General features: G+C 43.0%; 1 protein-coding gene across 10 annotated transcripts in view; it reads right to left on the bottom strand.

The window, feature by feature from the left end:
- Positions 1 to 24,025, bottom strand: part of ptprub (protein tyrosine phosphatase receptor type Ub) — an 833,961-nt gene that overhangs the window by 295,959 nt on the left and 513,977 nt on the right. For all 10 annotated transcript variants that reach the window (XM_068011591.1, XM_068011594.1, XM_068011592.1 and 7 more), the window contains 2 exons: positions 13,133 to 13,248; positions 10,326 to 10,503 (listed from right to left, as the gene is read on the bottom strand). In XM_068011591.1, the coding sequence (XP_067867692.1) occupies positions 10,326 to 10,503; positions 13,133 to 13,248 (294 nt within the window). The remainder of the gene's footprint in view (positions 1 to 10,325; positions 10,504 to 13,132; positions 13,249 to 24,025) is intronic.

The raw sequence follows: 24,025 nt of genomic DNA, 5'->3' as shown, positions 1-24,025 counted from the left end.
AGAACTACTTTGAACAGTTATAATGGAAGCAAGTCTATGATTTTTGGTGTAGATGAGTGGTTTGTATGGAGGGGGGATGCTTTCCAGGCTCATTATTTTTCATTGGTCACCAACTTTGATATCACTGGGTATTGATGTTTTTGGTCAGCACGCTCTTTCATGTTGACCTTAATTCTCCAACCTTTCTTTATATCTCATTACGTTACTTGGAACTGATAGTGTGATGCACAGCAGTGCTCAGCATTGCTGGAATGAGACATAGTGCAGTAGTTACATAGGAATGACCAAAGTTGTTGCTGTCAAGGTCAGTAGTCTGGACATATTTCTTGATGGTTCTCAACATTCTTTCAGCCTGGGAATTTGAGGTGATTTCGCAGTGGCAAAATCCAAGGTGTGCTGTGAAGGAATTGGATCACAGCCTCTGTTACTGAGCTCTGCCTCTGACTTTATTCCCTCTGGAATCTAGTGCTGCATAAATCATGCCCAGATGTTGAATAGTGGCTCTAGCTGCTGTAAGATCTGGTTATTTCAACTGCTGGAAATCAGGAGAAATCAATGACCGTTACTAACGAATAGTCTCCTGCTGGGAAGGAGCCACAGGAATCAACACTAAGGGCTGGACTTTACCAAGTCCACGATGTCAGGCTCTGTGGCTGGGGGGGTGGCAGGGGGGCTGGTGGTGGTGGCCAGCAGAGGCCTCCTTCAGAGGTGGATGCCGGGAGGGCCCGGTCCGATCCTCCCGGCAGCAGCGAGGCTCCAGGGTGGTCCTCCTGCTGTTGGGCGACAGGACCTCAGTTTCCATATTTCACAGTTCAGAAAGTGACGTGTTGCAAGGGGAGGCAGCTGATTGGTGAGTAGGAACAGGTGAGTATTTCTACCCTTTTTTACTACTTTCAATAGCCGAAGTAAAAGTAAAGGTAGGGAATTTAGATTGTAGTAGGTGGTATTTGGAATAGAAGAAGGAGGTCCCTATCGTAATTAATACGCTAAATTAAAGGGAGTAACTAACATTGTGCTATGTGGGAAATCAGGGATACTTCCAGTATCCCTGGTGACCATGTGTGCAGGAAGTGTGTCCAGCTGCAGCTATGAGCTGACAGCATTGTGTAGCTGGAGCTGCAGATGGACTCACTGGGGAGCATCCGTGATGCTGAGGACGTCGTGGATAGCACATTTAGCAAGGTGGTCACATCACAGGAAATGGCTACAGAGGCAAAAAAGGAATGGGTGACCATCAGGAGGAGTAGTAGGCACAGGCAGGTAGTGCAGGGGTCCCCTGTGGCCATCCCTCTCTCAAACAAATATACTGCTTTGGATACTGTTGGAGGGGATGGCCTCCCAGGGGAAAGCAGCAACAGCCAAGTTCGTGGCACCATGGATGGCTCTGCTGCTCAGGAGGGGATGAAAACAACTGGGAGAGCCATACTGATAGGGGATTCAATCGTAAGGGGAACAGACAGGCGTTTCTGTGGCCGCAAACGAAACTCCAGGATGGTATGTTGCCTCCCTGGTGCCAGGGTCAAGGATGTCTCGAAGTGGCTGCAAGACATTCTGAAGGGAGAGGGAGAACAGTCAGAGGTCGTGGTACACATTGGTACCAACGACATAGGTAGAAAGAGGGATGAGGCCCTGCAACAAGAATTTAGGGAGCTACGTAGCAGATTAAAAAGCAGGACCTCAAATGTTGTAATCTCTGGATTACTCCCAGTGCTATGTGCATGTCAGTATAGGAGTAGGAGGATAGAGCAGATGAATGCATGGCTGAGGAGGTGGTGCAGGAGAGAAGGCTTTAGTTTCCTGGATCACTGGGTCTGTTTCTGGCAAAGGTGGGACCTGTACAAGTTGGACGGGTTGCACCTGAACTGGAACGGGACCAACATCCTTGCTGGGAGGTTTGCAAGTGCTGGTGGTTGGGGTGGGTGGGGCGGGGGGGAGGGGGGGGAGGGGGGGGGGAGGTGGGGGGAAGGGGGGAGGTTTAAACTCATTGGCAGGGGGATGGGAGACAGAGTGGAGTTACAGTCGGGGGTGATGCAGAGTCAAATATAGAAGAGAAACTGAGTCAGTCTGGAAGGCAGAGCAAATATAGACCTGTTAAGGCACAAGTGAAAAATGCAATGTTGGATTGCATCTATTTTAATGCAAGGAATCTTACTGGTAAGGCAGATGAATTGAGGGCATTGATTAGCACATGGCATTATGATATAATTGCCAGAGACATGGTTGAGGAAGGGGCAGGACTGGCAGCTCAATATTCCAGGGTATAGAATCTTCAGGCATGACAGGGGAGGGGGTAAAAGGAGGTGGCATTGCAGTGTTGATCAAGGAGTCAATTATTGCAGTAAGGAGGGATGATATCTTTGAAGGTTCCTCAAATGAAGCCATATGGGTAGAACTTAAGAACAAAAAGGGGTCAATCACTTGGCTGGGAGTGTACTACAGGCCTATAAACAGTCAGAAAAAGATGGAGGAGCAGATATATAGGCAAATCTCAGAGAGGTGTAAAAATAAATAAGGTAATAATAGTAGGGGATTTCAACTTCCCCAATATCAACTGGGATAGTCTTAGTGCTTAAAAATGGCAGAATTGTTAAAATGCATACAGGAGAGCTGTTTGAGCCAGTACGTAGAAAGTCCTACAAGAGAAGGGGCAGTACTGGACCTAATCCTAGGGAATGAAGCCGGACAAGCGGTAGAAGTGTCAGTGGGGGAACATTTTTGGAATAGTGACCATAACTCTAAGATTTAAGGTAGTTATGGAAAAGGACAAAGATGGACCAAAAAATAAAGGCACTGAATTGGGGGAAGGCCGATTTTAAGATAATAAAACAGGATCTGGCCAAAGTGGACTGGGAGCAGCGACTTGTTGGAAAGTCAACATCAGATCAGTGGGAGTCATTCAAAGAGGAAATAGTGAGAGTTCAGAGCCAACATGTACCTATTAAGGTGAAGGGTAGGACCAACAAGTCCAGGGACATAGGAGAATTGGATCAGGAAAAAAAAAGGAGGCTTATGGCAGATTCAGAGTGCTAAAAACAGTGGAGGCAGTACAGGAGTATAGAAAGTGTAGGGGGGGTATTTAAAAAAGTAATTAGGAGAGTGAAGAGGGGACATGAAAAAACACTGGCGGGCAAGATAAAGGAAAATCCTAAGGCGTTTTATAAGTATATTAAGGGCAAGAGGATAACCAGGGAAAGAAAAGGGCCCATTAGGGACCAAAGTGGCAATCTGTGTGTGGAGCCGGAGGACATAGGTGAGGTTTTAAATGATTGCTTTTCATCTGTGTTCACTGTGGAGAAGGACTATGTAGGTGTAGAGATCAGGAAGGGGGATTGTGATATACTTGAACATATTAGCATTGAAAGGGAGGAAGTATTAGCTGTTTTAGCGGACTTAAAAGTGGATAAATCCCCAGGCCCAGATGAGATGCATCCAAGGCTGTTATGTGAGGCCAGGGAGGAGTTTGCAGGGCCTTTGACACAAATTTTCAAATCCTCTCTGGTCACAGGAGAGGTACCAGAGGACTGGAGGATAGCGAACGTGGTACCATTATTTAAGAAGGGTAGCAGGGATAAATCAGGTAATTACAGGCCAGTGAGTCTAACATCAGTGGTTGGGAAAATATTGGAAAAAATTCTGAGGGACAGGATTAATCTCCACTCGGAGAGGCAGGGATTAATCAGGGATAGTCAGCATGGCTTTGTCAGGGGGAGATCGTGTCTGACTAACTTGACTGAATTTTTTGAGGCAGTGACAAAATGTGTAGATGAGGGTAAAGCAGTTGATGTAGTCTACGTGGACTTCAGTAAGGCTTTTGATAAGGTCCCGCATGGGAGATTGGTTAAGAAGGTTAGAGCCCATGGGATCCAGGGTAATTTGGCAAATTGGATCCAAAATTGGCTTAGTGACAGGAGGCAGAGGGTAATGGTCGAAAGTTGTTTTTGCGAATGGAAGCCTGTGACCAGTGGTGTACCACAGGGATAGGTGCTGGGACCCTTGCTGCTTGTCGTGTACATTAATGATTTAGATGCAAATATAGGAGGTATGATCAGTAAGTTCACAGATGACACAAAAATTGGTGGTGTCGTAAATAGTGAGGAGGAAAGCCTTAGATTACAGGACGATATAGATGGATGGAGCTGTGGCAAATGGAATTTAATCCTGAGAAGTGTGAGGTGATGCATTTTGGGAGGACTAACAAGGCAAGGGAATATACAATGGATGGTAGGACCCTAGGAAGTACAGAGGGTCAGAGGGACCTTGGTGTACTTGTCCATAGATCACTGAAGGCAGCAGCACAGGTAGATAAGGTGGTTAGGAAGGCATATGGGATACTTGCCTTTATTAGCCGAGGCACAGAAAATAAGAGCAGGGAGGTTATGATGGAGCTGTATAAAACGTTAGTTAGGCTACAGCTGGAGTACTGTGTACAGTTCTGGGCACCACACTATAGGAAGGATATGATTGCACTGGAGAGGGTGCAGAGGAGATTCACCAGGATGTTGCCTGGGCTGGAGCATTTCAGCTATGAAGAGAGACTGAAAAGGCTGGGGTTGTTTTCCTTAGAGCAGAGAAGGCTGAGGGCAGATATGATTGAGGTATACAAAATTATGAGGGGCATTGATAGCTTAGATAGGAAGAAACTTTTTCCCTTAGCGGAGGGGTCAATAACCAGGGGCACAGATTTAAGGAAAGGTGCAGGAGGTTTAGAGGGGATATGAGGACATTTTTTTTCACCCAGAGGGTGGTTGGAATCTGAAACGCACTGCCTGAAAAGGTGGTAGAGGCAGGAACCCTCAGAACATTTAAGAAGTATGTAGATGAGCACTTGAAAGGCCATAGCATACAAGGCTATGGGCCAAGTGCTGGAAAATGGGATTAGAATAAGTGCTTGATGGCCGGTACAGACATGATGGGCCTATTTCTCTGCTGTATAACTATGAGCAGCGTACAGGATGGTGGGAAGGGTTTAACTTTCAACTTTGTGCAGTCTTGGGGGAGGTGGGGAAGGTCAGAATTCAAAGCTAAGTGTTTTGATGGGGGTGGGGAAGGGCAAATATTTACTCTCATTTTTATTGGTGGTTGGAAAGGGCGTTACAATTTTATTTTGTAAATTGGGCGGGGAGGCGGAGTTCACTTTAAAAATTCAAATTTGCTGACAGGGCTGGCTGCCCTTTAAAAATGGCGCCAGTGCCTGCACACAGGTAGCTGACGCCATTTCCGGGGACGCACCCTCCACGTGATTGGGAGGGAGGGGGCGGACTGCATGTGCAAGCCGCCATTTTTTGAGCTTGCCGCCGGGTGCGATGGCGGGCTCTTAAAATCCAGCCCTAATTGTCTCACATGGATAATTATGTGGATCTAGCGTCATGATTTTAAAATTTTCATCTTTGTTTTCAAATCTCTTCCTGGTCTGGCCCCACCCTAACTCTGTAATACAAGAACACAAAAAGAGGAGTAGGTAATATGGCCCACTGAGCCTGCTTTGCCATTCAATAAGATTATGGCTGATCTTAGGCTTCAACTCCACTTTCCCGTTGGCTTGCCATATCCTTTGATTCCCTGAGAAACCAAAAATCTGTCTATCCCAGCCTCAAATATATTTAACGATGGAGCATCCATAACACTCTTGGGTAGAGAATTCCAAAGATTCACAACTCTTTGAGTGAAGTAATTTCTCTCATCTCAGTCCTAAATGATCGGACCCTTATCCTGAGACAGTACCCCCATGTTTTAGATTCCCTGACCAGCGGAAACAGCCTCTTCATGTCTACCCTATCCACCCCCTTCAGAATCTTGTATGTTTCAATGAGATCGCCTCTCATTCTTCTAAACTCCTTCAGCACTACAATCCTCGGTGATATCTGCATTCCTCTAATTCCAGCCTCGAACATCCGATTTTAACAGCTCCACCATTGGTGGCTGCACCTTCAGCTGCCTGGGCCCGAAGCTCTGGAATTCCCTCCCTAAACATCTCTGTTTCTTTACCTCACTTTCCTCCGTTAAGATACTCCATATAACCCACCTCCCTGACCAAGATTTTGATCATCTGCCCTAATATCTCATGTGGCTTGGTGTCATAATTTGTTTCATAATGCCTCTGTGAAGCACCTTGGGATATTCTATTATGTTAAAGGCACTATATAAATACAAGCTATTGGCATTGTTGATGCTGCCTCGTGTTCACTGACAGAGACATTTTTTAATAACTGTTTCTTTCTTACTGTCTATGCCTGGGAACAAGACTTCTGTTCTCAACACTGCTTTGGTCTTGTTGGGATGACTATACACCCATCATGTAGGAGAATCTCATTCGCAGTGACAGATAGCTCCTGGAGAGACAGCCATAACTGCTAGCAGTCTTTCAACTTGTGGCAAAGATTTGTGCCCCCTCGACGTAAAATAAATAAAAGGGGCCTGGGGTATAAAGGCCACCTTGGAAAAAAAAAAGAAAAAAAATGGGTTAGATACACAGTAAAAAAAAAACGGGGTTAGATACAGATTAAAGCTCCCTCTGCACAAAAAAAAAGGAAAGGTGCTTCTGCGCATCTTGCTTGTTATCAGCTCCAGTGATTGCCTTGGGTTCGTGTGTTGAACTACAAAATTACTGTATTCCTCATCTCTCTCTGAATAACTAGTTTCAACATCTGGATCTGGGCGTTGAAACATGCCTCAGGTCTAGGGTTTTGTTTTTTTTATTCATTCATGGGATGTGGGCATCGCTGGCTAGGCCAGCATTTATTGCCCATACCAAATTGACCTTAAGAAACTGAGTGGCTTGCTAGGCCATTTCAGAGGGCATTTAAGAATCAACCATATTGCTGTGGGTCTGAAGTCTCGCGGAGGCCAGACCAGGTAAGGACAGCAGATTTCCTTCCCTAAAGGACATTAGTGAACCAGATGGGTTTTTACAACAATCAACAATGGTTTCCTGGTCTCCATTAGACTAGCTTTTTAATTCCAGATTTATTAATCGACTGATTCATGTTATTCAGCCCACAGAAATATGTTTAAATTCAGATGATGGTGAATTTGCTTGGAAGTGAAATTATCACATCAGGCTTTCTTAACCTAATCTTATATTTGCATTATTTTCAGTATTGGAAAGCATGTTGAAACTTATAAATGTTCTATCCAATAATGCAAAAACAGATCTCTGTTTCACATAGTACCAGTGATAGCAAAACTCATCATGGCACAATGGAACAATTTCATCTATTTCTCTCACCTTGAAGCCACTAAAATAAGCTGATTCTACAAGTCACATGTCAGTATAATGAGAAAACCTTGAGGCCCTATTTTCATTAGAATTCAATTGTTACTTAAATGGATTTTGATACCTGGAATACACGGAATCTATAATTATTGACTCATTCCAGACATACAATTGACTACAGTATAAATGTGTAAGGAAATAAATAAAGCATGTGTAACCTACAGCAGTTCATCATTCTTACAGATCCTCAAAATATTATTCATGGTGTTTCACAAATCATTGTCATCACCAAAATGCCATGTTTGACCTTGTAAACAGTGATTATTGACTTGCAGGAAAAGTCTTTGGTTAATATAACTGATACTATCATTGCATGATACTTATTCTAATAGGAAGTTCCTAATTTTCCCCTTTAGTGCCTGGATGACTAGATTACACTGACACATGCTGAGATACGATTTTGTGGGCAACAGGAAACCCTTTAGTACCTCAAGCAAGTGGCTATTCTTCATGCGTAAGCTCCAGTGGTGACTGTGGACAGAATATTTGACCACAGAAGTTATAGGAGATCCTGTCTCCAGCTAGCATTAGCAGTGCCCACCAGTCAATAGGTAGTGTTCAGGAGCTGAAACTCAGGGTTGTATTTGACTTCCTAACCCAAAGGAACGGAGTCCAACTGTCCCTCCCATTCAGTGAAATCTTAAATAAAAAGAGATGTTATCCAATCTGAAGCCAATTTTCCATGGTGTTGAATAAGGCAACAGAATCTTACATAAGTTTTGTGATAGATACAATGGTAAAGACTGGATCAAGATCTAAGGACCTGACATTCCTCAGGTGCCAATCCCAGAGGTTACAGTGAGATTATGCCCAATTGTGCACTCCAGTGCTGGCCCTGGTGGTGGGTGCAGGGCACTCTTTCAGGCATTTCTCCGACTCCCACCTCCCTATACATACTGCTAATTCTGGCACCTGCGGGGTTGGATTTCTCAGGCTTCATGGGCCAGCCATGTTCTCAGTTGGGGGTGGGTGGGAGTGGGGGCCTTCTAGGCCCATAGCCTTGGTTCTCAGGCTCAGGACTGGTAAATCCCAGGTTCATAAGAACTAAGAACTAGGTGGAGTAGGCCGTCCGGCCCCTCGAGCCTGCTCCGCCATTCAATAAGATCATGGCTGATCTTTTCGTGGACTCAGATCCACTTACCCGCGCTCCCACGGTATCCCTTAATTCCTTTATTGTTCAAAAAGATATCTACTTTAGCTTTAAAGACATTTACTGAAGAAGCGTCAACTACTTCACTGGGCAAGGAATTCCATAGATTAACAACCCTCTGGGTGAAGAAGTTCCTTCTTAATTCAGTCCTAAATCTGCTCCGTCTAATCTTGAGGCTATGCCCTCTTGTCCTAGCTTCACCTGCCAGTGGAAACATCCTCTCTACTTGTATCTTATCTATTCCCTTCATAATTTTATATGTTTCTATAAGATCCCCCCCTCATTCTTCTGAATTCCAATGAATATAATCCCAATCTACTCAGTCTCTCCTCATAAGCAAACCCCCTCAACTCCGGAATCAACCTAGTGAACCTCCTCTGCATCATCTCCAGTGCCAGTATATCCTTTCTCAAGTAAGGAGACCAAAACTGCACACAGTACTCCAGGTTTAGGAGTCCATGCCTCTTGCTCCGCCCTTGGGTCATCATTCACCTTGCAAGAGGCAGTCGGAGGTTTTATCCCTTACAAAGCAAAGAGGAAACGATGGAGATCAGAAGCAACCAGGCCTCTCCAATTTTCCTAGCTGTACTGTTAGAGAATGGGTGGTTTTATTTACAAGCCTATAAATTGAAGAAGAGGAAAATAATGCATAACAAAGAGAGAGAAAGATACAACACTTCAGTCACATCATTACAGCAGAAGGTAGACAGAGACAGTTATTGAAAGGAAAGATTGACAGAAAACGTAGGACTGGGAAGCAGCAAAGAAAATGGACGGCAGATATATTTGGCTGGATGCAGTTGATCTATGCAGAATGTATAAGCACAGCACAGGACAGAGGTGGAGATCCATGGCAATCAACCTTCTGGGAAATCATTCTACAAGATAATAGGGTTCAAAGGTACTTATCAACTTTCATAGGAAAGTATCATACAATGATAACCATTATGAATAATAATGAAACATATACTTAAAGGTTACACTGTGTATAATATGATTTACCATAGAATTCATACATTACAGGTCTCGAGCTTGAGGGGAACAAATTCTAAAGAATCCGCTCTAGGACACCTCTTTATATATTTGTTTCCAGTCTACTTTAGCCAAGTCCTCCCTCATTCTATTGTAGTCCCCCTTGTTCAAGCACAGGACCCTGGTATTGGATTTTATCTTCACACTCTCCATCTTTATTCTAAATTCAACCATACTGTGATCACTCCTTCCAAGAGGATCCCTAACTATGAGGTCATTAATTATTCCTGTCTCATTACACAGGACTAGATCTAGGATAGCTTGCTCCCTCGTCGGTTCCATTACATACTGTTCAAGAAAACTATCACGGATATACTTGTTGCACAACATCAGTCATGCGAGAATACATCCGTTAAATGCAACAAAAGGAATTGACTGACTTCTGCCCACTTAAATGAAATGATTGGTTGAATAATGAACATAAAATAAATATTTGTATTTACAAAGTGCTTTACCATGTGGCTGAAATATTGCAAGGCACTCCAAAGAACACGTTATATTTGGCAAACAGTGATTGCTATTTAGACAGGAGAAATGAATAAAAATACAATAAAATACTTCTCATTTGAGGACAGCAGAGGGTTGTCGGGGGGCAGGGAGTGCAGAAATGCCAACAGGAGGAAATTAGAGCTCAAAGAGAGCTGCAGATCATAGCTTGGAAAGGGACCTGACCCTGATGAGCTGACAAGTGACTTTCTCTGACACAGAGTATGAAAGATCCTATTTGAAAAAGGCCAATGCTCAGTTCACTGCCAGGGGAAAAGCTACAGAACTGGGACGAAAGCTAGCTGAAAAGAAATTGGATGTTAACAGTATGCGACAACCTGACACCAGTGCGTTGCGAAGGGAGACCTCAAACAGCAATGTTACCTTTGACGATCAGCTCTGCAAAGTTAGACACTCCAGATCCTCTCTCAGACTGAGTCACACAGCGATACAGGTCCTGCTCCTGCTTCGTCACCTCGTGTATTTGAAAGGTTGCTAGGATACGCCTGGGGCTGGTGCGTTTTTGCTCGGCTGCTAGGATGGTGAAACCTCTGTGCTGCCTCTGTTAACGAAATGAATGCAAACATGTTAAAAAAAAAGACCAGCACCTTTGAGAGGAAAAGTTGCCACAAGTTAATCAGTAGGTCACCCAAACCATACATCCTGTCCCAATACAAAGTGATTTTAGTTTTGCATTGATGTATATTCTGGATGCGATGTCACCCAAAGTGCAATTAGCCAACGGGTGTGAACTTCATCCTGGCACAGTTATAGAATCTTACAACACAGAAGGAGGCCATTTCACCCATGCTCTAAGTTTAAATACTTATGGAGGAGAGGAGTCCATTTGACACCCTGGGATCATTTTAAGGGAGCAGTTCCACACTGGCATTAGTGTGGCAGTGAAACCATTTCCCCTTTGCTGTGATGCTGGAGTTGAAGTGGAAACAGAAATAATTTGACTCCCCAAATGCACTGGAAACTGAAGTGTAAACTTCTCCCAACCCCATAGCAAATACCAGCCGCAGTGCCAATATGGTCTTCAGCAGCTTGGGTTCCAATCTGTTCTTTCCTCCCATGGACAGCCTTGTAATTTTGTGATGTCAGAATACCATTGGCATTACAAACCTACTTCAGAATGAGTGGAGAACTAATTTTTGTTACAGCCTGTTTAAACACACCCTTATATGGTGCCTTAGTTGGCAGCACTCTCGTCTCTGAGCCAGAAGGTCGTGGGTTCAAACCCCACTCCACAAACTTGAGACAACATCCATAATTACATTTCATCTTTCAGATAGGACGAGAAACCGAGGACTCATATGCTCTCTCAGGTGTATGATAAAGATCCCATGGCATTATTTTAAAAAAGAGCAGGGGAGTTGTCCATTATGTTCTGGTCAATATTTATCCCTCCTCTAACATCACTAAAACAGATGATCTTGTCATTGTCACATTGCTGTTTGTGAAACCTTGATGTGCGCAAACTGGTTGTTGTATTTCCCACATCACATGAGTGACTACACTTCAAAAGTACTTCAATTGGCTGTAAAGTACTTTGGGACGTCTGGAGGTTGTGAAAGGCATGATAGAAATGCAAGCCTTTTTCTTTCTTTCTTCTTTCTTTAACTATTTTTTAATGTTAGCACGGAGCTGTCTATCCCAGTGGTTCAATGACAGTAACAGTAAACATAGCTGTCTGTTGGTCTCACTTCCTGGTTAACCAGCTTCCAGCAGGTGCCAGGTTCAAACTGATACTAGAACTCTCAAATCCTCACCAGGTACAACCTAACTTTCCATTTTCTCACATTGTTACAACTGTTCACTGACAAGAAAACTTTATTAATTGCTTTATTATTCATACTCAACAGCTGTTCCATGCTTCATTTAGTCAGCATGAGTTTAAAATCACCAACTCACAAATGATAATCATTTCGGCTAATTCAACATAGCAAGCTGAGCAACAGTGTAATCTTTCTCAATCAGAGATTTATTCCCTGTTTATTAAAGGCCCAGTGAACGGGTTTTATCCGTGCTACAGAGCAGGTTTGGAGAGGTTAGGCCTATTGTCAAACTGGGGTCAGAGACAGCAGGGCTATCGTTAAGCTGGGGCCAAAGACAGCATGTCAAACTAGAGTCAGGGACAGCAGGGTTTCAACACACCATTAACATATTGTTTGCCTTTGCTCCATGACCTTTTGGTCAGCTATGTGGCCTTGTCCAATCTGCACCTTCTCCTTTGTTATCTCTTGCCCCACCCCCACCTCACTTACTTATAACCTGTGACTTTTCTAATATTTGTCAGTTCCGAAGAAGGGTCACTGACCCGAAACGTTAACTCTGCTTCTCTTTCCACAGATGCTGCCAGACCTGCTGAGTGGTTCCAGCATTTCTTGTTTTTATTACAGCAGGGCTAACGCCAACTTGGAAGTCAAGGATAGCAAGTGATAGACTATTGTAAGCTGGGCGATTTTACCTGGTTAAACTCCACCATTGCACAAACAGTTCAATTCTGCTGACTTGCACCTAAATTCTCTACAGGGAGAAAATATGCATTGCCTATTGGGCAAAGAGAAGCCCTACACATGAGTGTAGATTTCTCAGTACCTTGAATTGGAGACTCAGGCATGACTATGGATTTCTGCATGTATTAAGATATTGGACTGACCAAAACAAGAGTAATGGAATGGAGCTTGAACTACAATGTTTATCTCAGAGGCAAGAGTGCAATTAACTGAGTCGAAGAAAAACAACTGAAACAAATGAATGCATTAATTCAGGGCCTTTTACAGGGGTTGGTGAATGGAGAAAATGCTGCGGTTTCTATTTCATTTTAAGAGAGGCTGCAATGGATGCTCCTTTAAAAGTAAATCCTTAACGTAAAAACCGTGACTGTTTGCTCAGAAGGAAAGAGGTCCCTTTCTTGTCTCCAGCAACATCAACAGGTAATTAAATATCTTCCTCATTTCACAGCAACCAAAAGTTGCAAAGCAGAAATTTACAGTTAAGTGCGGTTAGCAAATGGAAGTGTTAACCCTCAATGTCGCTTTGACACATATTTGATATTTTGACCTTGCTCTGTGATCCATAAAACGTGTGGAGATTGAAAGGACCCTACAGGCAAGGCCAATGCAAAATTTATATTTCTCATTTAGTCATGAAAGTCTTGATGGCTGTTATGGTGACTTATTTACCTGCAGCAAGAGTCTTTGCGCCTCGACTGTTCGCCCAGCTGCCACACATTGGAATGTCGCACTTTGCCCAGAATTTGTCTCCACATCTCCAAGCCGCAGAAAGTGCGGGGTTTTATCTACAAATACAAAGAGACTGGATGTTCATGCCTTCAATGAAAAACTGTTGCATGACAATTAGGACAGTGACTAAAAGGCATGTCCAGTTTAGAATTGAACAAGCCACTTCTGGATTAAGATGCCCAGAAATTTGTTAAACGTAAACCAGATGCCAGAATGTAGTTTTCCATTCATTCTTCTGTACATTTTGATGTAGAGAGGTTCATTATAAAGACTGTGAAGGTTTTCAATGAATTTTTGATCAACAGCAAAGCAAATATCAAAAGTGAAGCAATAATCCCTACCTCCTGTCTAGTTTTGCAGTTGGCAAATGCAGTAAGCCAGTTCCCAACTGGTTCTATGCCAATCCCATAGTTAATGGCACAAGTCTTTACAGATGCAGTGTGTAAAATAATCACTAGGAGGTTTATAGAAAAAAGCCTGAGTCAATCCAGCCTTTAACTGACCACCTTTTGGGAAAGAAGCCTTAGTTTTGATCAGCATCTCCCTAGTGACCAAAATAACATTTCAAACTTCGAACCATATCCTACGAATTTGCAGCTTAACCATTGAGCTTATTGAAGCCATTCTTGTAGACTTCACTCTATCTACACTTCTCTATTAGTTTGCTAAATTAAGACAAGAACTGGGGCACCAGCTAAACTAAATGAACTAAAAAGATTAACAATGTTTGAAATAATTGAAACACTTAGAAATAAGGATGGGCTGATGGCACAGTGGGTTAGTGCCAGTGACATGGACAAGTAGGTTGTGGGTTATATTGGAACATACAAACCTGGAAAAGGGTATCAGGATGGTCCCAAAGGTTAAAAAATACAATGGATTATTAAATTTCTCTTAGAATTTTACAGCACAAGGAGGATATTTAACTCATCACACCCGAGTTGGCTCTTGAAAAAGTCACCCTCCAAATTCCATTTCCTGAATATTAATCTGCATCCTTCAGTCACTTTCTCTGACTGTATCTCTCCAGTTCATTCTCGAATTTGCTGTCATGAATTCCCTTACACTGCCAGTATGTGCCCATGCCCATGATTTCTCTACAAGGTAAGTTCTTGATCTTTCAGCTATTTCACAATAAAGATAACAGCAGCTGTTTCATCCAGTGAAAAGGAGGAGAAAAAGAAATCTGGTGAAACAAGTCATCCTGGACCACTCTGGAGCCCCTTCTAATTACTCAGTGCAATAAGCCTGCCACCTGCCAACACTGAGCCAGAGAATGGGCTGTCCAGAATGTTTTAGAATGGAAATCAGATATCCAAATATATTACCGGAACAAAGTCCAAATTTTCCCATTGTTGTGCCTCATGATGTGTAAGCATCACTTGAAGATCTTCAGGACATTTACTTAACCAACAAAGCAAACATCTCAATTCAAGCCTTGACCTCCACCCCCTTCTGACCCAGTATAATCCTACTGAATATCAAGTTTTGCACTTGGCAAAAGATGGCATCCCGAGAATACAGTCATAAAGGATTGGGAAGAGGAGGGGGAAAATAATATCTATAGAAAATGCTGGTTATGGTAATGTCATATAAACCACCTAAATACAGAGCTTGGTTAACAGAGAAACTCAGCAACAAACAACATTGAACTTAATTGTTTTGAACACCTACCTACATGCTACTGCTAAGCAAATTGCATAAGCACTGGGAATGTCTAATGTTGTGAAGTCTTTGATAGTAGGGCTGTGATTAATTATTTATAACAGATTAAGTGTTTTGACAAGAATTTAAATAATTAATCAATCAACTTAACACTGAGCCAGCTGTTAACAGCACATCACAGTGTTCCACTGAAAGTTTTGAGACATTTTGATTGTGAATTCAATGAAATCTGGTTGTGTAAATTGGCCACAAAGCACTGTCTATAGTTATCATGGTGCTCAGTTCAAATTTGCCTTCTTCACCAGGGGCTATGTACGTTATTCGCATAAGACAAACTGGAATGCATCTTTCACTTTTAGTTTATCAGTTGAGCACTGTATGCTGTGTCGTGAAAAGAGTGGTTTGAGAGAGTTGCAACTTTGATGCTAACACAAAACCCCAACAATACATCTAACTAGGAATTTGCCCCAATTTACCAGGGTCCATATACACAAACATCAATGTATTCAGTTAGGTAAATTCCAATTGAAAGCAATGTATTTCCAGGAGCATGAGATACAATGACAGATTGACCAGAGTTGTTAAGAAATGGCCGATGCTACAAGAAGCTGTGGTGGAAGCAGAATCCACAACAGCTTTTGAAAGGCAAGTCAGTAGGTATTCAAAGGAAAAAAATTCAAATACAGAGAGGAGGCAAGGATTAGGGAATAAGTAGATAGCACTTCCAAAGTGTTGGCACAAACACATTGGCATGTGACCTCCCCTGTGCTGGAAAATTCTATATCTATGATTCTATGGGTCAATGGATAAATGTCTTGTGAGACATTTCAATGGATCATAAAGGGGTCAGAAAGATTGCACGAAAAATCCTTGGTCTGGGTTGATTGAGTTAGTCAAGTTCAGCTGGGGTGCAAAAATAAACAATGCTTCCTGCTTCAGATCACCATACAGTGACAGTAAAATAAACCACTGACACTCATCAATTAGCCTCACAAATGATAGACCACCTTTCTCAGGCAAAATGCAAGAGGACAGCCAGCATGAGTCAGCACGTTTAGAAGAGGAGAAGACAACGGCATGGACAGGGAGCAAGATAAATGACTAGCTTCATATACTGGCACGGACCCTTAATAACATGAAGGCTATTGCATGTATAACCCTTTCACCAGATGCATCGGGATGCAGTGGCTCTCTGGAGCCAGGAGTGGAGCTTTGAAAAATTACCATATAATGTAGAATTTAAAGATTTTCAATCACATAATTTAATGATGTAGCATCTAGGCAGATTATTTCTCTGATGTAAGGTCACTGATGGGTTCTGATGATAGGTCACGGACCTGAAACGTTAACTCTGCTTCTCTCTCCACAGATGCTGCCAGATCAGCTGAGCATTTCCAGTACTTAGTTTTTATTTCAGATTTCCAGCATCTGCAGTATTTTGCTTTTATTTTAGATTATTTCTCTATGCAACCATCTATGTTGAAGTAGGTAGCACACAGGGGCCCAACAATTAACTCCCTACCCAAAGAAACCTATAGAAGTCATACATCATTGTCAAGATACGTCCCCCAAAACGTGCAAATAAGCTCTCCCAGTCTGGGGGTGGGGGTGTGGGGGGCGCATGCGGTGGTGGTGGTTGAATCAGACACAGCCAACAGTGCATTTGAGTCAAAAATAAAACGTACTGGAAATACTCAGCAGGTCTGGCAGCATCTGTGGAGAGAGAAGCAAAGTTACGTTTCAGGTCTGTGACCTTTCATCAGAACTGGCAACGGTTAGAAAAGAATTAGGTTTTCAGCAAGTAAAGGGGAGAGGTGGTGGAGAGAACAAAGGGGAAGGTGTTTGATAGGGCTGGAGAGATTAACAAAACACCTCCTGGGACAAAGGCAAAGCCTGTGTTATGACATGAAAAGCAGGCACATGATTTAAAAATAAAATATTAAAAAAAGGCCAGTCATACTCTGATGTTATTGTCCACAAGGCTGTAGAGTGCCTAATTGAGAGATCAGGTGCTGCTCCTCAAGCTTGCGGTGATGTTCACTGGAACACTGGAGCAGACCAAAGACAGAAATGTTGGCATGAGAGCAGGAGGGTGTGTTGAAATGGCCAGCAACCTGAAGCTCAGGGTCATGCTTTCGGACTGAGCGGAGGTGTTCAGCAAAGTGATCACCCAATCTGTGTTTCGTCTCCCCAGTGTAGAGTAGACCGAATTGTGAGCAGCAAATACAGTATACAAAATTGAAAGAAGTACAAGTAAATCATTGCTTCACCTGAAAGGAGTGTTTGGGGCCTTGGATAGTGACGAGAGAGGAGATAAATGGGCAGGTATTAGACCTCCTGTGATTGCATGGAAAGGTGCCGTGGGAAGGGAACGAGGTGTCAGGGGTAATGGAGGAGTGGACCAGGGTGTTGCGGAGGGAACGATCCCTACGGAATGCTGACAGGGGAGGAGGGGAAGATCAGTTTGTTGGTGGCATCACGCTGGAGGTGGCGGAAATGGCGTAGGATGATCCTCTGGATGTGGAGGCTGGTGGGGTGGAAAGTGAGTGAGGAAATTTTTTCTTCTTAAGGGAGCCACGTCACGGTTCGGAAGGGAGAGGAAGGCGTGACAGCAGAAGTGCGGGACATGGGCTGCACACGGTTGAAGGCCCCGTCAACCACATTGTGGTGGGGGGGGGGGGGGGGGGGGGGGGTGGTGGGTGGTGGCGGCGGCGAATCCTCGGTTAAGGAAAAAGGCTCTGTTATGGAAGGTTGCATCATCAGAGCAGATGCGTCGGAGACGGAGAAACTGGGAGAATGGAATGGAGTCCTTACAGGAGGCAGGGTGTGAAGAAGAGTAGTCAAGGTAGCTGTGGGAGTCGGTGGGTTTATAACGAATATTAGTAGACAGCCTATCCCCAGAGATGAAGATAGAGAAGTCGAGGAAGGAAAGGGAAGTGTCAGAGATGGACCATATGAAGGTGAGAGAAGGGTGGAAATTGGAAGCAAAGTTGATAAGGTTTTTCAGTGCGGAGCGGGAGCTGGAAACGTCACCAATACAGTCATCAATTTACCGGAAAAAGACTTGGCGTAGGGGGCCTGAGTTGGACTGGAACAAGGAATGTTCGACATATCCCACTAAAAGGCAGGCATACCTAGGACCCATGCGGGTACTGATAGCAACACCTTTTACTTGAAAGAAGTGAGTGGAGGTGAAGGAGTGCATTTGAGTTGATCTCTGTCATTGCCAGTTACCCTCTCTTGATACCATTATGCTATGATTTATTTTCTGTCCACTTCAGGTGCCTGCAGATGAACACTGCTGGATTCACTATGGCCAGTTCTTTATTGAAGGGTTAACTTTTCTTTTAGAATTAACATGACAGGACAGAATTATAAAGTGCACGGAAAGTATTTGCATAAATCAAGAATAAAGAGAATAAATGTACTGGGGAATTGAGAAAGATTCAAATTACCACATGATTAGCTTAAGTTTTTGAGGCTATTAACAAACTTGAAGGTCTAGATGAAATGAGTCACTAGAAATTTTGATTTGTAAGCATGCAGAAATCTGACCGTGTAAATTAGTCACAAAAACGAAGACAACAACTATCATGCTCATATCAGCAAAACCATATAATTCTGTTGGTGCTTAATTTGAGAATGAAGAAACATAATGAAGGAGCAATCTGGTGATTATCACACAGGCATTACCAAGACAGGGATAGATAATTCAGCTTGATTACAACAGCAGCAGTGAGACTAGACTTCACTGCTAAATTTATAAATGCATACATTTGTAAGAACTGTAGTTTACATTAAATTTTAAATTGTACTTTAGTTCCTTCAGTCATGAAAAATCTGATTTAGCCCAAGGCTTTTGCCAATTAACATTAAATTTATTATTCCAATAACTTGATAATTGCTTCATTCCAATCCTCCATCCAATAGTCTTTTAACACTTAGTTCTGCCGTCTTTTGTCTTTCTCTAATTCAACTCCAATCTTCACCTATTCTAAATCGATCTATCCACTTAATTTATTCAAAGCGGTGTCCCAACATACTTCCAAACAATGGCTCAGGCTGTGTAAACTGCTCACTGTTTCGATAACTGCAATTAATTATAATTCACCAAAAAGAAATTGCTTGGCCAACTTTGATAGGTTGAAATAATGGTTTTGGAAGGAGAGTGAAAAAACTAGGAAAATCCAGTGGCCAACTTCCTATCAGGAATTTTACGCCCCTCAAACAAGTGGGCTGCTGGCAGGCAGGGGAATGGGGATGCATAAAATAGAGGAATGTGGGGGTGGGGGCGGTGCTGTTCCCGGCCCTCTCCCAACCCCGCTGCAATTTTACATGGGTCAGTGGCAGTGAGAAACGGCCTGCCCACCCCAGGCCAATCAAGGCCCTTAAGTGGCCAATTAACTGGCACTTAAGGGCCTCCGCCCGCTGCCGCAGGTATTTTACCCTTGGCTAGTGGGCAACTGAGGCCTCCAAAAGCCCACCTGGTGAAACAAGGCAGCCTTCTTGCAGGCTAGTGGGGGCCCTCCTGATTGGGCACCCTGTGCCTCACGGAGGTCCACCCCTGAAGTCCCAACCGCCTCCAACGCACAACACTCGCCCGCCCCTCCCTTGCCTCGCCGGGGCCAGACTGATTTTCTAGGGCCTTGCTGCAGACACTTACCTCCTTTCCTGGGCCAGTCCTTCCTCTTCCTCCTGAAGCTGGGTGTAGTCCCAGCAATGGCCACTGCTCCTGGTGGCACTGTTGAGACTAAGAGCTGCTGCCGGCCCACTGATTGGCTGGCAGCTCCATTAGACAGACTTTCTGCCTCAAGGAGTTGGAAGTCTTATTCAATGACTGGGGAGCAAAAAACCCTGGTCCGGCTCCCCAGGCCTGCCAGAGGCGGGCTCGTCACCGATTATTCGACCAGTGGACAGGGCCTCCTGCCCAACTAAAATTTCCTGCATTTGTCTCCAGAGCAGATTTTGAACACCCTTGGGAATGTTTTCTAAGTTTCTGCTCATACTTGGAGTAAAACTTTAAAAGAAAATGTCATTCTCAGTTAAAGGGGACCATTTTGTGATGGATGAGTGCAACCAAAGTGTTAATGTTCTGAAACCATGCTGCTGGAAAGAGTGAGTTCATGGACATATCTTTAGACTGCAAAGCAATAACGAAGTGCAGATAAATGCTTTTGTAAAGCCTTGTAACTTCCTATTCAAAGGAGCATCATGGTTTTATTCTGTGATAGTAATACCCCTAAATCTCCAGTCCATGATAACTATCCATTTCATTCCTTCTTAGTGCCTTTAGAATCCAAGACAGACTCATTTTCCAATTTCCCATTCAGTAGAGGATATCATCGGCATATAATTTCAATGCAGTGAAATTTCAATTCCACTATTTCTTCCAGCAAAATTTTTTATCCATTCTCTCCAGAAATCCAGACATTCTTAAGTACATTGACTCCTGCAAGATTTTTCCTCACTGAGCCAAATGAATGAGGACCCTGTTCTCAATGAGCAACTGTCATCCTTTGCTGAGGACTTCATCAATTATCATTAAATCAAACACTTATTTGCATGGCTCAGTAAATGAATTAAATATCAGGAGTGGTTCAAGACTTTTGAAGAACGGTAAGCCAATTGCTAGGGTGATTTATATTTTAGGGGTGTCCTTCCAATTAATGGAAATGCGATCTCGCAGTGCATCTGACCTCTCATTGTTCTCTCTGCGCACTGTTGCCTTGCTTCCCTTTCCTTCCTCCACCTACCATCTCCTCTTCCTCACATCCATTGATATCGCTGATAAAATCCTTAACATAAAAAAATTTGCAAAGAGAAAGGTGGTTTCTAAGGGTCCTCACCAAATCGGCAAACATCTGAAGATACCAGAAAGTCGGCTTTACTGAGGGATGATAAACTTTGAAGCAGAGATTCCTCTGAGAGCTATTTTGACAGTAATGAACCTCTTTCAATTTCACTAGAACCTTTTAACTAATTTATTCAAAATAGCACAGAGGAATTTCTAGTTCACAGCAAACAGTGAAGGGAGAAAATCAAATGAAAAGTTGCTATCAGCATTAAATATAGATCCTAAAGCTTATTCGTAATTCAAGCACAATAAAACATTCCTGGTCATGTCCACCACCTTTTTATCATGGACGTCCAATCCCTCTACACCTCCATCCCCCACCAGGACAACCTGTGGGCCCTCCGCTTCTTTCCTGAATGAAGGCCCAAACAGGCCCCATCCACCACCACCCTCTTCCCAGCTGGTTGAACTTGTTCTTCTATCAAACAACTTCTCCTTTGACTCCTCTCACTTTCTCCAAATAAAAGGTGTTACTATAGAAACCTATATGGCTCCTAGCTCTGCCTGCCTTTTCATGGGATGTGTGGAACAATTCCAGTCCTACTCAGGTCCCTTCCCTCACCTCTTTTTCTGATACATTGATTGCTGCATCGGTGTTACTTCCTGCTCTTTCCACAAACTGGAAAATATTAACTTTGCTTCAAGTTTCCACCCCTTCCTCGCTTTCACATGGCCCATGACCGATACTTCCCTTCTCTCCCCTTCCTCAACTTCTCTGTCTTTATTTCTGGGGATAGGCTGTCAATCAATATCTACTATAAGCTCACCGACTCCCAATAGTTACATTGATTACATTTCTTCCCACTTCGCTTCCTCTGAAGACTTCATATTCCATTCTCCAAGTATCTCGGTCTCCATCACATCTGTTCAGATTCGTGCTTCCAATATGTTTTCCTCTTACCTCAACCCAGGATTCCCCTCCACTGTGGTTGACAGGACCCTTGACCTTTTCAGTCCCATTTCCTGCACTTCTGCTCTCACCCTTTTCCTTCCTTCCCAGAATCACAATGGGTTCCCCTTGTCCTCACCTTGCACTCCATCAACCTCCACATTCAATGGATCATCCTCTGCCACTGCTGCCATCTCCACCACTAAACATATCTTTCCCTCTCCTATCAACATTCTAAAGGGACCGTTTCCTTTATAACATCTGGGTTCGCTCTTACATTACCCCCAACACCTGTTCCCCTTCCACAGCACCTTCTTATGGAAGCACAGGAGATGCAACACCTGCCCTTTCACCTCTGCCTCTTCCTAGTTGTCCTTTCCCTGCCATTGTACATGCTTAAAACCATCTGTAACATTTTCCAGTTATGACAAAAGGTCACGTATCTGAAACATTAACTCTACTTCTCTCTCCACAGATCCTGCTGACGTACAGCGTATTTCAGCATTTTCTGTTAATATCCCACAATAAAAGTGATATTGAAAAACCCAGCATGACCATGGATAACATCACCGTCCCCATTATAAACATGTACCTTAGTTAGAGATTAAAAGATAATTACAGATGAAGAAGGCTATTCAGCTCATCCTAGTTCCTCCATCTAGAAACACCAGCTTGCATTTATATAGCATCTTTAACATAGAGAAACATCCCAAGAGAAGGATGCTCCACAGGTGCATTATCAAATAAAATTTGACACCAAGCCCTATAAGCAGATTAAAAGGGCAGATGACCAAAAGCTTGGTCAATGAGGTAGATTTTAAGGATTTCCTTAAAGGAGGAGAGGCAGAGGGGTTTAGGGGTGGAATTTCAGAGCTTAGGGCCTCAGCAGCTGAAGGCACGGTGGCTGATGGTGGAATGATTAGAGTTGGGGATGAAAGACCTCCACCACCAACCCAGTCACCCACCCACCATCACTATGCCATCTAACTGGCTCTCAAATGATTCCAGTGATTTTGCTACCACTACTCTAAGTGTTCAATACATGGCTTGATCACCCTTTATAAGAAAAAGAACCTCCTTTTCTGTCCAATTCCTCTTTCATCACATTGCCATAATGATGAACTAAAATAGTCATTTGATTCAGCAAAACACAGTGCACCAAGCAAGTCTTGAATTTTATTAATGTTTGACCCATGAGTCGTTAAAATTAATTCTGGGCTTCCTTCTTCAACATGGTTCATGACAGAATGTAAATGAGGATCAAAAAAGATTTATCAAGAATGAGATGGAAAGATTGATAGAGAGAAAGAAACAGAGAGGGAAATAATGATAGAAAGAACTTTGAGGGTGTTATAAAAGTGCTTCCTTTTTAAAATATTTTTGAGGACTCATGTTTTAGAATTGTGGAGATGGATTCATTGGAGGACTGAAGTGATTCCATGGATGCTGCACTTTGTTTTCTTTAAAAGATCACGGGAAGGACTTTGGGACTTCAACTTTCTGTTTAAAAACACCACTTACTGGAAGTCACATGGCTTCAGCTAAGTAAACAGCAAAAGCCTTGGTGACAAGGGGGAGTTGTTTACAGAGAAGTGACATGTCAAGATTTAAGGTCAAGAGTTGGTTTTGTTTTGAATACTGTTTTGAGTCAGTTGAGGGTCAGCCTGCTAAGTGAAAAGACACTAGTTCATCCTTTCTCCACCTCTCTGAGAAACCCTGCGAATCCAGTATGTAATAGCTGAAACCCTGATGCCACATTTCTCTTGGAAAGCCTGCCAGATTAATCCTCAATGCTACCTGAAAGGAACTGCTCCAGAAAGATCCCAGTGACAGCTGATGTGTATTTGGAACGGCAGAATAAAGGGACAACTGAAATCATTCCACATCTTCTCCTTTTCCTTCAAGACATAACAAGTATTTGGCCAAAGTATTTTTTTTTGTCTTTTTTTGTAAAACGACCTCTGCAGAGAAAACTTATTTAGTTTTTTCTTTAACCAGTGTGTGTGTGTGTGTGTGTGTGTGTGTGTGTGTGTGTGTGTGTGTGTGTTGGACTAAGTTAGAAGGGAACTTTTATATTTCAAACTGTGTGTTAATGCTTTGCATCTTTACTGAATACATAGTGTTTTATAATAAATTGATAATTTTGTTGTTTATTAAAGAAAACTGGTGGGTGGATTTTATTCTGTGTATATAATTGGCTGTATTGGTAACTGGGTACACATTTAAATATGTGGCCTGTGGAGAAGTGGAACTAGAGAAAGACAGTGCACTCCTTCCGCCTAGGTCCTAACAAGAGGGAGAAGGAGGGAAAGTGAAAGAAGGATGGTGTGTAGAGAGAATAAATTTAGAGAAAGGAAGGAAGAAAGAAATGTTGTGCGCATGGAGCAAATGGAAATACAAGGACACAATAAAATTAATCAGTATT

The sequence above is a fragment of the Heterodontus francisci genome, chromosome 31 (assembly GCF_036365525.1).
Source record: "Heterodontus francisci isolate sHetFra1 chromosome 31, sHetFra1.hap1, whole genome shotgun sequence".
Lineage (NCBI taxonomy): Eukaryota > Metazoa > Chordata > Chondrichthyes > Heterodontiformes > Heterodontidae > Heterodontus > Heterodontus francisci.
The sequence above is the reverse complement of the archived record's forward strand: the minus strand, read 5'-3'. Positions and strand labels throughout refer to the sequence as shown.